Genomic DNA, 14,612 nt, shown 5'->3' with positions numbered 1-14,612 from the left:
GTACCCTCATCCAACTGTCAGGTAACATTACAGTGGTCACCTCAGATACTAGTATTCACCCTGTTGTTGCTCTCTGTGTCTGTCTTGGTGCATGATTAGGGAAGCTAGTTGATTCTCCTGTTTTGTTAAATACAATGTAATTTGTGTGAATGGTTTGTGTTTGTCTATTTCTGTACATTACTGTATTGCTAAAGGACATTAGTCTCTAGTTGTGTGGTTTGCTGTTCAGATTCCCTCTGCAACATTAGGTGCTATCAGCTTTCAGAGAAGAGGAGAAGAGGGTAGAGTGTCCTTGACTTATGAAGCTCTGTGGCTCCAGCCACCTAATCTGCCAGAGCCCCTATGCTGTAGTTTCCTTATGTATTAGCTATAGGCTATGTCTCTGTACCAAATGGCACCCTATTCCCTATATAGTGAACTACTACCACGCCGGGCTCTGATCAAAACTAGTTCCTTATATAGGGAATAGGGTGTCATTTGGGGCTCACTATATCTATCTGAAAACAGTGAACTGAACAATGGCCAGCAAGACTTCGATGTGGACTCTAGCTAAGCAAGCCCATGCACTGACTCTCTTTTTGATCACAGAAGACACAGACCGGTGTGAGTAAAAATGGGGGGGAATTGCTTGTTTACTCAGAAAAATCTCATTGTGGTTTATGGTCCAGCCTGGAGACTGTAACTGCATCCCAAATGGCACCCAATTCCCTACATAGTGCACTACTTTTGACCAGAGCCCTATATAGTGAACTGTATTGGAATTGGAGGTGCCATTTGGGATGCACCTGTGACCAGTGGTGAGATAATAAATGCAGAAGAATCTGTGGCGCTCCTGGCTCCACCCTCCGAGGGGAAAGGAGAAAATGAAGGCCATTTGTCATGAAGATGGCTGAGAGAGAGCTACGGAATGAGATCAGGGTTGACTGTAAATCTCCACCATCTCAACCTGTCACTTCTTCTTCCAGGGGCTTCTCATTACAGCCCTGGGCTACATCCCAATGGGCTACATCCCTGGTCAAAAGTAGTGCACTATATAGCGAATGATCTCCTGTCTGTCCCATATCACCTTGGCCTGTCTCTGTCTCATCATAACACTCCTCTGTGAGGGCTTGTTGTCAGATGGAGGTGGGATACTAGAGAAGATGGGAGAACAAATGTAAGGTATAGTCTAGTGTTGGCCTGTATAGAATGGAGAACGGACACATGCTATGTTCTCTGTCCTGTACAGGCCAAGTGTTAACCTGTAGACTATAGCTTAGTGTTCACCATTACACTTTGTCTTTGGATTGCACTTGTGATTTGTGAACCAGGCTCATAGAAGAGATTTAGAGGGATGGATCAAAGGGTGAACACACAACGTAGAGAGGGTTGCCCATGGAGAGGCCAATGGTAGAGTTAACAATGCCACGGGCAATAGAAGGAGAGGGAGCCGTAAAATAAACGAGGCGAGGACAGTATTGGAAGTGTCTGTGTAAGAGAGGGATCAGTCGACAATGGCCACAGTGCTACCTTTAAAAGCAGGAAGGGAGAAAAGGGTCATTTCTCTAGTTTATAGGCTTTTTGGGGTGATGCATGGAAAAGACATTAACATACGGATTACAATGATGTTTTATATGGCAGAGTGGTGTTTTAATAAAAAACGGTAAGAACACAGCTACGTAGTACAACACAGTATTGAAGAAGCCTAGCCTAGTGTTTTTCATTTAGTAACATTGTGTTAAAGAAGCTGCAACAGCACAATGAAAGAGATTGTGAAACTGTTGAACTGGGAAAGGCTGGGTCTCTTCCAACTGACTGTGAAGGTCGTACAGCTCTGTAGTTGTTTGGTCTCATCGCTCCCCCTGGTACTAATGGAACAGGAGACGGTTGTTATTATAGTGTAGGTTGTCACACTGGAGAGATGGAATACAACATATCAACAGCACTATGTAATTGGTCTTAATCATCTTTGACTTGTCCAACAATATTCAGAAAGCACAACATAGACACCTGGATTTAAGAATGTATGAGTTTATGTACCTAAGATTTCACCATAATCCTAACCCTGCCCAGTGCCCACCCAGCAGGTCTGGTAAGCTCAATAAAACACACCTAAAATATAATAAATAAAATAAAATGTTCAACCCAGGTCTGTTATGTACTGACGGCAGAACCGGATCAGAGAACAGCAGTGACACATTCTGTAGCGTTGAGAGACCTGGTCACTCAGGACTGTGTCCTGTTTCTGATCTGCCTTCTGGTTATTTAGGGTCTCAAAAACTGGCAAAAGAAAGTGGCACATCGTTTACTCAGAGGAAATGCTATACTTAAACCCCCAGAAAAAGGGTGTCGGTGCTGCGCAGAGCAGAGCCAGGCCAAAGCACACAGCATACAGGCAAAGTTTCCCTCCCCATCCAAATGAGATTAGAGTGTCTGAGGCCTCTGTGACTGGAGCTGCAGGGTGAAGAGAAATACACACACTTCCTCTGGATTTGAAGCGCTCCAGAGTCAAGCTGAGCTGATCACATGACACAGCTGTGAAGAATGGCTCCCATCACAGCCCTAGCCATGGCTTTCTTTACACAAGGGCCTGCATCCCAAATGGCACCCTATTCTCTATACAGTGCACTCGTTTATAGGGTTCTGGTCAAAAATGTGCACTATGTAAGGATAGGGTGCCATTTAGGGAACAGACAAGCTCTACATCCTGATTCTGCGGCTGTGGCCAGGAACGCGGGGTCTGATTCTCCTCACCAGAAATCATCCCCCATACATTTGCACCAGGGCAGGAAATGCATTTAGGATGAATAAGGGAAGTGGTGGATGAACCATTTAATTTCATTTGTTTGTTCACTGTTTGGGGGTTTAGCTACTGTATAACATTGGGGCTGGGGAAGTAGTAGGCCTGCTTTAGCTGCGAAATGATTATGTCCAGAATGTCCTTATTGATTGGTTTTACCCTCATCCTCTAGCCCAAAATGAACTTACTTGTCCTGTACTTGTCTTTTTCAAGCTACTTATACTTACTTAAACCCTTTTGCTCCTGGTAGCAGCATAGGTCATCCACAAAGGTCATCCACAAAACATCCTATTCGGGGCAGAGCACTATGATGACCATGACTGACTGGGGAGAGTGAGGACTTGTATACTATCACACTGGTGTGGAAGTCAGTCTTCTGAGAGGCTAAAAATATCCGGCCGAAATGGTACCCTATTCCCTATTTAATGCACTGCATGAGCCCTGGTCAAAAGTAGTGCACTATAAAGGAGATAGGGTGCCATTTGGGGACAGCTGGTCTTGCTGTCTGTCTGTGGTCCTTGTACGTAAAGTGCTGTTAAACTGACTGAAGAGGGGATTGACATACTTTCCTTACACCGTGCCTGGTGAGAGAGAGAGGTTACTGTGAGGCTATAGGCTTTGGACTAGAGAGAGCTGCTGGCCTGGCTCTATGTTTGCTTCACTAGATCAGACGAGGCACAGCACAGGGCAACTTCCCGTTCTGAGAGTCAAAGGTAGTGCATTATGAAGGGAACGGGGTGCCATTTGGGAGGCAGACATGGACAACTTAGTGTAGTAGTATACACAGTGTTGTGGGTCCAAAACCTCTCTAAATTCATATTTTATTTATGCATGTTTTCTCAAAGAGAAGGAGATGTGGAGTTTATTTTCTGTTCAATCTACAGTTTTTCCATTTGTCCATACACCCGGTCATACTGTTGGTGCGACAGTTCTACTTTTTCAATTTCTCCAAGAGCTCCCAAAGTGATATATACCCACATAATAAAACAGATATAGAGGAACTTGTAGACAGGATGCCGAGGTATTGGTGGAGTGTGTCTGTATTCTGCACAGTGCTGTTTTCATCAGACTGTGTGGCCATAAGGATTTTTGTTTAATTCATTCAGTAAAGCTGTCGGCAGTGGCACTCCTTCTGCTCCCTCATAATTTACATTGTAATTCTACCTACGGGAGGGAGGGCGCACTATTGGTTTACATGACAATGTACCCAGAATCCGCTAGCATATTTTTCAGCTTGTGCAATACTTCCACTGCTGCGATGTGGGGGTGGGTGGAATAAACCCTAGCTGAGACAAAGGAAGGAACGTATACCCTTCAAACCATGACTCAAGTCACGATTTACCTGCCTCACATGACGCTTAGTGACTTGAGGACAACAACTGTTATTAGCTACATCAGCCAACACCACACCATAGCTCAAGTGAACATTGTGTGTGCATTGTGATACATCATCTATTGTAAGGCAACACATCGACAGCTTCAAATGCTGCACCGCCTCCCTGTCATCACCATCATGGTTCTGTTGAGCCATTTATTTCCTGCCAATGAATGGTTGATGTCAGTATGATGCAGCATCTGTCATCTCCTGAAGAAGATCAGGCTCCATGAATAAGTCATATGATTAAGTTGTTCTTGCCATTGTTTGAACAGAATATTTCTGATCTGATTGCATCACCGCCTGGTATGGCAACTGCTCGGCATCTGACCGTAAGGCGCGACAGAGGGTGGTGCGTACGGCCCAGTACATCACTGGGGCCAAGCTTCCTGCCATCCAGGACCTACAGTGGCGAGAACAAGTATTTGAACCTTTTGGAATGACCTGTATTTCAGCATTAATTGGTCATACAATTTGATCTGATCTTTATCCAAGTCACAACAATAGACATACACAGTGTGCTTAAACTAATAACACACAAAGTATTGTATTTTTCTTGTCTATATTGAATACATCATTTCAACATTCGCAGTGTAGGCTGGGAAAAGTATGTGAACCCCAAGGCTAATGACTTCTCCAAAGCTAATTAGTCAGGAGTCAGCTAACCTGGCGTCCAATCAATGAAACGAGATTGGAGATGTTGGTTAGAGCTGGCCTGCCCTATAAAAAATACTCACAAAATGTAGGTTCCTATTCACAAGAAGCATTGCCTGATGTAAACCATGCCCAGAACAAAAGATATCTCAGAAGACCTAATATTAAGAATTGTTGACTTGCATACACCTGGAAAGGGTTACAAAAGTATCTCTAAAAGCATTGATGTCCAGACAAATTGTCTATAAATGGAGAAAGTTTAGAACTGTTGCTACTCTCCCTAGGAGTGGCCGTCCTGCAAAGATGACTGCAAGAGCACAGCGCAGAATGCTCAATGAGGTTAAGAAGAATCCTAGAGTGTCAGCTAAAGACTTACAGAAATCTCTGCAACATGCTAACATCTTTGTTGATGAGTCTACAATAGGTAAAACACTAAATAAGAATAGTGTTCATGTGAGGACACCACGGAAAAAGCCACTGCTGTCCAAAAAAAACATTGCTGCACGTTTTAAGTTTGCAAAAGAGTGCCTGGATTTTCCACAGCGCTACTGGCAAAATATTCTGTGGACAGATTAAACTAAAGTTGAGTTGTTCTGAAGGAACACACAACACTATGTGTGGACAAAACCTCAACATCAAAACCTCATCCCAACTGTAAAGTATGGTGGAGGGAGCATCATGGTTTGGGGCTGATTTGCTGCCTCAGGGACTGGACAGCTTGATATCATCGACTGAAAAATGAATTCCCAGGTTTATCAAGACATTTTGCAGGAGAATGTTAGGCTATCTGTGGGCCAATTGAAGCTCAACAGAAGTTGGGTGATGCAACAGGACAACGACCCAAAACAGAAGTAAATCAACAACAGAATGGCTTCAACATAAGAAAATACACCTTCTGGAGTGGCCCAGTCAGAGTCCTGACCTCAACCCGATTGAGATGCTGTGGCATGACCTCAAGAGAGCAGTTCACACCAGACATCTCAAGAATATGGCTGAACTTAAACAGTTTTATAAAGAGGAATGGTCCAAATTTCCTCCTGACCATTGTGCAGGTATGAACTGCAACTACAGAAAACGTTTGGTTGACGTTATTGCTACCAAAGGAGGGTCAACCAGTTATTAAATCCAAGGGTTCACATACTTTTCCCACCCTGCACTGTGAATGTTTACACAGTGTGTTCAATAAAGACAAGAACATGTATAATTGTTTGTGTGTTATTAGATTGAACAGACTGTATTTGTATATTGTTGCGACTTAGATGAAGATGAGATCAGATTTTATGGCCAATTTATGCAGAAATCCAGGTAATGCCAAAGGGTTCACATACTTTTTCTTGCCACTGTATATACTAGGCGGTGTCAGAGGAAAGCCCAAAACATTGTCAGCGACTCCAGTCACTCAAGTCAGACTGTTTTCTCTGCTACCGCAGGGCAAGCGGTACCGGAGCGGCAAGTCTAGGACCAAAAGGCTCATTAACAGCTTCTTCCCCAAGCCATAAGACTGCTGAACAATTAATCAAAAGGACACCGGACTATTTCATTGCCCCCCCTACATTTGTTTTATACACTGCTGCTACTCGCTGTTTATTATCTATGCATAGTCACTTCACCCCTACCTACATGTACAAATTACCTCAACTAACCTGTACCCCTTCACACTGACTCAGTACCCCCTGTATATAGCCTCGTTATTGTTATTTTATTGTTACTTTTTATTATTTTTTACTTTCGTTTATTTGGTAAATATTTTCTTAACTCTTTTTTTGAACTGCACTGTTGGTTAAGGGCTTGTAAGTAAGCATTTCACGGTAAGGTCTAACAATGTTGTATTTGGTGCACGTGACAAATACAGTTTGATTTGATAGCACAAGCAGTGTTTCCTTCTCTTCTCTCCAGCGAGGCACAGTAGTAGGACTATATTGTAGAAAGCCGTTTCTATGCAGTTTGTATTCAAAGGGCACCCGACAGCACACTGAGTGAGTAGAATGGATTGCCTTCATTATTAATGCATTATCAAGGATGAGTGATTGACAACCTTCATTTCATGCTTGGCAGACTTGTAAATGAATGCTGCGTGGTGCTGCCTGGGTTATAATGATTGTTCACCAATTACTGTATGGAGGGATATTGCAGTAAAGGTGCTGGGATATTTGTGTTTGTACTCATGTAAAGCAGGCTGAACATGTAGGCCTAGCAGTGAAACTCCTATATGAGCTCATATGCTTCAATTGCTTGGGCTAATTTGATGATTCTACATGTTCTGGTTCAGAAGTGACTTATTGCACCACACTGCGTGCAGAGCACTGTGTGAGGTGTGTGTACCTGGGGATGCCAGTGAGGTAGGCTATGAGTCTGCAGAGGGCCTCTGTTCATATTCACGGTTACCTCTGGCCACCTGGATAACACAGGAACCAGCATGAGAAACACACAACAACCACTAAATAACGTGTGTCTGGTCTGTCTTCTAGGTGGAGCATTGTCTGAGACAAACATAGTGGAACTCTGCCTCTCCCTGCTGACTCTGATCTATACTTTTAGCTGTGTGTGTGTGTGTGCGTGTGTGTGTGTGTGGTGTTGACCCTTCTCGGTGCCTCTAGAAGTGCAGTGGAGATCAGTGTTGGATGTGGGCCATTATCAGGCTGTTACATAAATACACCAGAGAGAGATAAAGAGAGAGGTGGGGGGAGAGAGAGAGAGAAAGAGGGGGGAATGTGGGCACATTTGACAGGAAACAGAGGAGTTGTGTTTCCAGTGGGGCCCATGCCCTGTGTTACTGTACCACACACACACAGGTCTACACTCTCACATGCTGCTGCAGGAATGTTTAGACTGGGCTGACATGCGTGTGTCAGATCATGAAAGGGAGTTGGATGATAAGGAGGGGGGAGGGAGGGAGACAGCTTTAACAGCTATGGTGTTATTGTTGTCATGCTCACACCTCTCCTCCTTAGTTTGATCAGAGCAGTACACTGCTGGTATTCTGAACTTGACTGGAATGAGACATGGGGGTGAGTACACACATGCACACAGATACACACAGACATGCAGGCATGCAGGCATGCATGTGCACACACACACACACACACACACACACACACACACACACACACACACACACACAGCCCTGAAGTTCACCCACCTATGGTGTCTGCTCTTTGGATGAGGGTACACACAGACACACTAATACAATACCATGATTATAGAAGCATTTTACCTCCCCTGTCCCTCTCGAATGGTCCCTGTCCCCGCTGGTTACCTGAAGCAATAGATGATCTTCTTTAGGGCCCAGCCCTGCTCTGCAATCTCCTTTTATTACATAATGTGTTATGATGTCCAGTCAGGCCTGACTACTGCTGACTGGGTCAGATGTGGGATAGAATCAATATCAAAGTAGCCATGTTGTATCGGTTGGCCTCTGCTCTCCCAGAGCACGACTCACACAGACTTCCCTGCTGGATTTGATTGCCATCAGATATTCAAATGGACTGATAGGCTACTGGTGGAATCATCTTTGTCCTATTACCTTGGTCTAATCTACGCAGATCGTCTGTGACAAACGTTTTTAGCCTCTCTCCGAAATAAATCCTATTGTTATCAGCAGCAACAAACTGGTAGAGTCATCGGTAACACTTTATTTTACCGATGGTGAAAGCTGCAAGCCTACTTTCCCTGGTAGTCTATGATACTTCCAGGTAGTCTATTTATGATACTTCCAGGTAGTCCATTTATGATACTTCCAGGTAGTCCATTTATGATACTTCCAGGTAGTCCATTTATGATAGTTCCAGGTAGTCTATTTATGATACTTCCAGGTAGTCTATTTATGATACTTCCAGGTAGTCTATTTATGATACTTCCAGGTAGTCTATTTATGATACTTCCAGGTAGTCTATTTATGATACTTCCAGGTAGTCTATTTATGATACTTCCAGGTAGTCTATTTATGATACTTCCAGGTAGTCTATTTATGATACTTCCAGGTAGTCTATTTATGATACTTCCAGGTAGTCTATTTATGATACTTCCTGGTAGTCTATTTATGATACTTCCAGGTAGTATATTTATGATACTTCCAGGTAGTCTATTTATGATACTTCCAGGTAGTCTATTTATGATACTTCCAGGTAGTCTATTTATGATACTTCCAGGTAGTCTATTTATGATATTATCTAAGAAAATTCTGATTACTCTGGGCACTTTCTGGTACTTACAGTAGGCCTGTGTTAGACTGCTGCGTCTTCCATCCTATCTAGTTGGTGTGGAGCAGCAACAGTTACAACAGTTAGTAGATCAGGTGTGATTGGTTGTCCACTCTTAAAAACAAGGTTTACAAAAGGGTTCTTCAGAACCCTTTTTGGTTCTAGATAGCACCTTTTTTTCTAAGAGTGTAGCCTAAGCCTACAGTGGAGGTGACAGAGAGGATCCAATGTGATATTGACAAAATATACAACAGACAGATGAGGAAAATGGTAACACTGGTTAGGGGAAAACACATAACTTCATTAAACATAACGAATTTGGCCAATAGCAATAGATTAAATCGACTCATTAGCCCTCAAAGGCAAACACGCCTCAAACACGGGGCAAAACGCCCAGAAACGAACGCATCTGAGTATAAACTGCAGTACTCAGTACTACATGTTACCTCAAGAACAGATCTTACAGAATGATGAGAGCGGCATCCTAAAAGGACCTTCCCTTGGCCTCACCTGGCATTAACCATTCCCGTTTAAACAGGTACATTTTCCCCCCACGAGGCACAGTAGTAGGCCAAAATTGTATGAAGATGTTTCTATGCAGTTGATTTCAAAGGGTACACGACAGCACACTGAGTGATTATTCATGCATTATCAAGACAGAGGGATTGACAACCTTTATTTCATACTCTTTTCTGTCCGTATCTGGCAACTGTTTTAACCTCATCTCAGAATGAACTAGTACTTTTAATCGGCATTCACACTTATTGAGTCGGCCATCTTTTTTGATAGGATGCTATTAATCATATCATGCAATGCCTTGTGAAAGTCGGATTTTATGTTACAGTAAAATTAATAATCCATTTTGGATAATTGCAACAACAACTAATCCATTGAGCTGTGACAAAGTGGGTTGAGGACAGGGGACTGCAGTTTGAGACTACGAGGAGTGGTTTGATATGGTAATATGAACATGAATGCATCCAAAATAGCACCCTATCTCCTATTTATTGCAGTACTTTTGACCAGACCCCATGTAGAATAGGGTGCCATTTGGGACACAAACCATCTCTCCCCATGGGGTGGAACAGTGAGTGGGAAATACAGTATATAATGTTGCAGCTTTGCAGGAGATAAAACCTAGCTACTGCCTTTTAGCATGTCCATAAAATATTCAGAGTAAGAGTATAGGCCTCGGAGCTTCCTTTCCCTGCACAATACACACACACACACACACACACACACACACACACACACACACACACAGCATTAACTCTGAAAGTTGGATCATGAAAACCAGCTTGTTGACTCTCCTCCGTGTCACATTCTATTGGAGTCCAGCATGAACGAGGAAACCCTCCCCAGACTACCACCTGTGTATCACTGTGTGTTTTCAAAATCAACTCCTCCCCAACCGTGATTTCACTCTCTGCTTTATTTGAAATAGACCTCTCTCTCGCTCCCTCCCTCTCGCTCTCTCATTTTCCCTCTCTCTCCCTCTCGCTCTTTCTCTCTCTCTCTCTCTCTCTCTCTCTCTCCCTCTCTCTGTTTCCTCTCTCCAGTTTAGTAGTTAAGTAAGCTGCTGCTCTACCAGGTCTAACACAGTCAGCTGCAGGTCTACCAGGTCTAACAAAGTAGGCTGCTGCTCTACCTGGTCTAACACAGTAAGCTGCAGGTCTACCCGGTCTACACAGTAAGCTGCTTCTCTACCAGGTCTAACACAGTAGGCTGCTGCTCTACCAGGTCTAACACAGTAAGCTGCTGCTCTACCAGGTCTAACACAGTAAGCTGCTGCTCTACCAGGTCTAACACAGTAAGCTGCTGCTCTACCAGGTCTAACACAGTAAGCTGCAGGTCTACCAGGTCTAACACAGTAAGCTGCAGGTCTACCAGGTCTAACACAGTAAGATGCTGCTCTACCAGGTCTAACACAGTAAGCTGCTGCTCTACCAGGTCTAACACAGTAAGCTGCAGGTCTACCAGGTCTACACAGTAAACTGCTGCTCTACCAGGTCTAACACAGTAAGCTGCTGCTCTACCAGGTCTGAACACAGTAAGCTGTTGCTCTACCAAGTCTGGACACAGTAAGCTGCTGCTCTACCAGGTCTAACACATTAAGCTGCAGCTCTAGTCAGTGCAGTAGACGTGAACTTACTAAACACAGCAAAAAAATAAACGGCCCTTTATCAGGACCTTGTCTTTCAAAGATAATTCGTAAAAATCCAAATAACTTCACAGATCTTCATTGTGAAGGGTTTAAACACAGATTCCCATGCTTGTTCAATGAACCATAAACAATTAATGAACATGCACCTGTGGAACGGTCGTTAAGGCACCAACAGCTTACAGACGGTAAGCAATTAAGGTCCCAGTTATGAAAACTTAGGACACTAAAGAGGCCTTTCTACTGACTCTGAAAAACACAAAAAGAAAGATACCCAGAGTCCCTGCTCATCTGCGTGAAGGTGCCTTAGGCATGCAGCAAGGAGGTATGAGGACTGCAGATGTGGCAAGGGCAATAAATTGCAATGTCCGTACTGTGAGACACCTAAGACCGCGCTACAGGGAGACAGGACGGACAGCTGATCGTCCACGCAGTGGCAGACCACGTGTAACAACACCTGCACAGGATCGGTACATCCGAACATCACTCCTGCGGGACAGGTACAGGATGGCAACAACAACTGCCCGAGTTACACCAGGAACGCACAATCCATTCCATCAGTGCTCAGACTGTCCGCAATAGGCTGAGAGAGGCTGGACTGATGGCTTGTAAGCCTGTTGTAAGGCAGGTCCTCACCAGACATCACCGGCAACAATGTCGCCTATGGGCACAAACCCACCGTCGCTGGACCAGACAGGACTGACAAAAAGGGCTCTTTCCTGACGAGTTGCGGTTTGTCTCACCGGGGGTGATGGTCGGATTTGCGTTTATCATCGAAAGAATGAGCGTTATACCGAGGCCTGTACTCTGGAGCGGGATCAATTTGGAGATGGAGGGTCCATCATGGTCTGGGGCGGTGTGTCACAGCATCATCGGACTGAGCTTGTTGTCATTGCAGGCAATCTCAACGCTGTGCGTTACGGGGAAGACATCCTCCTCCCTCATGTGGTACTCTTCCTGCAGGCTCATCCTGACATGACCCTCCAACATGACAATGCCACCAGCCATACTGCTCCTTCTGTGCGTGTATTCCTGCAAAACAGGAATGTCAGTGTTCTGCCATGGCCAGCGAAGAGCCCGGATCTCAATCCCATTGAGCACGTCTGGAACCTGTTGGATCGGAGGGTGAGGGCTTGGTCCATTCCCCCCAGAAATGTCCGGGAACTGGCAGGTGTCTTGGTGGAAGAGTGAGGGTAAATTCTCACAGCCCGAACTGGCAAATCTGGTGCAGTCCATGAGGAGATGCACTGCAGTACTTAATGCAGCTGGTGGCCACACCAGATACTGACAGTTCTTTGATTTTGACCTTCCCTTTGTTCAGGAACACATTATTCCATTTCTGTTAGTCACATGTCTGTGTAACTTGTTCAGTTTATGTCTCTGTTGTTGAATCTTATGTTCATACAAATATTTACACATGTTAAGGTTGCTGAAAATAAACGCAGTTGACAGTGAGAGGACGTTTCTTTTTTTGCTGAGTTTACTACTACACTGTATGGCTACAGAATTTATTCTGTCTTATTTGGGGCGGCAGGTAGCCTAGTGGTTAGAGCGTTGGGCCAGTAACCGAAAGGTTGCAAGATTGAATCCCCGAGCTGACAAAGTGAGAAAAAAAAACGGTTGTTTTGCCCCTGAACAAGGCAGTTAGCCCACTGTTCCGAGGCCGTCATTGTAAATTTGAATTTGTTCTTAACTGACTTGCCTAGTTAAATAAAGGTTAAATAAAAATTTAAAAAATGTACAGGCTGTGCTATGATGCTATGACACAATGTAAAGGTGTGTGTGTGATCATACGTATACGTGTGGGTTGCTCTCTATTTTGAGTGTAAGCCATCTGGTGAGTAGGTGAGGGCATGAGTTAAGACCAGAGCTATAGATATGATGCTATCGATCTAGTCACTGCTTTGATAATGGTCATAACTTCTATGGTCTATTTTTGTTGTTATTAGTGGTTGTCACCATCCTGAATTCATATTAGGCCTTCTCAAGTGTTCAACCTGTCATAGGGTTGTAATGACAAAGAGATGGCTGGTTTAATCTCATGTCAGGGTTCTGCTGCTGGATTTGGGTCAACTTCAGAGACTGATTTTTAACAGACTGGTACACTCTGTGGCTCTGAACTTTTTCAGTCCTAACCCAAAGCAAGTTGTGTATTAGTGGTGATGAGAACATGACTGATTGACTGACATCATGTTATCAAGTCAACTTTAATCCAAAACTGAACCTTGAAGGTCTGATTTACTGTTCTGACTGACTGCATTTCCCTGTTTATTTCAGGGTTTCATCGAAATGAGGAGATGAAGGCCATAGACGTTCTGCCCATCCTTAAAGAAAAGGTTGCCTTCATATCAGGTGAGGAACACAATGTCTCTGATCCATGGTGTTTACCATTCTATATGGTCTGTAGAATGTCATGGGAACACACACACACACACACACACACAAACGACCTCACATGATTCACTGCAGCTCTACATTTACAACAGAGCACTGGGAATAGGCAGCACGTTATGGTGGGAACAACAGCCTACAACACAAAACAGGGAAGCATCAGGCAGGCAAGGCTTCCTCTGCAGGGAGATGTAGCTTCAGCTAAGCTGTGAGTGGAGCTGTCTGTGTGAACCGTGCCATGACCCTGACCTGCTGTGACTAACTGCTGACATGACTTAGTCATGTCAAGACTCATGACTTAGTCTTGCCACTAACTAAAAGCTATAAAGTATGCTGTAAACAGCTATGAATATGATGAGGGATTTCACCTCAAAGTACTCCTATTATTGTAAAATAGTCATGCATTCTTCAGTTGCCAGTATTACGCTAAGAGTCCATTATACTGTAAAAGGTGAGGACAACTAGCAGGATTTGTAAATCCCTGTTTCTTGGTTGTCCGTTGTGTGTTTCTCATGGTCCTGGTTCCTGTGTCCCCCAGGTGGCCGAGATAGACGTGGGGGTCCCGTCCTTACCTTCCCAGCCAGGAGTAACCATGACAGAATACGAACAGAGGACCTCCGCAGACTAATAGCCTACCTCGCTGGTATCCCCAGGTACTGTTTCTTATACATACATGATAACTGAACACACTGTTGAACCCAGCCCGGCCTCCTTTCCCTGCACTACACACACACGCACGCACACACACACGCACACATGCACACACACACACACACACACACACACACACACACACACACACACACACACACACACACACACATATATATAGACACACACACACACAGTATTAACTCTGAAAGTTGGTTAATGAAAACCAGCTTGTTGACTCTCCTCTGTGTCACATTCTATTGGAGTCCAGCATGAACGAGGAAACCCTCCCCAGACTACCACCTGTGTATCGCTGTGTGTTTTCAAATTCAATTCCTCCCCAACTGTGATTTCTCTCTCTGCTTTATTTGAAATTGATTCTTCCTTTTAAGCAGCCACCTC

At 44.2% G+C, this 14,612-nt stretch overlaps 1 protein-coding gene across 3 annotated transcripts in view; it reads left to right on the top strand.

The window, feature by feature from the left end:
- Window positions 1-14,612, top strand: part of LOC112222534 (triple functional domain protein) — a 151,411-nt gene that overhangs the window by 43,079 nt on the left and 93,720 nt on the right. For all 3 annotated transcript variants that reach the window (XM_042304720.1, XM_042304721.1, XM_042304723.1), the window contains 2 exons: window positions 13,446-13,520; window positions 14,098-14,212. In XM_042304720.1, the coding sequence (XP_042160654.1) occupies window positions 13,446-13,520; window positions 14,098-14,212 (190 nt within the window). The remainder of the gene's footprint in view (window positions 1-13,445; window positions 13,521-14,097; window positions 14,213-14,612) is intronic.

This window comes from Oncorhynchus tshawytscha, linkage group LG23 (genome assembly GCF_018296145.1).
Source record: "Oncorhynchus tshawytscha isolate Ot180627B linkage group LG23, Otsh_v2.0, whole genome shotgun sequence".
Classification (NCBI taxonomy): Eukaryota; Metazoa; Chordata; class Actinopteri; order Salmoniformes; family Salmonidae; genus Oncorhynchus; species Oncorhynchus tshawytscha.
This window is presented reverse-complemented; position numbering and strand designations above follow the sequence as displayed.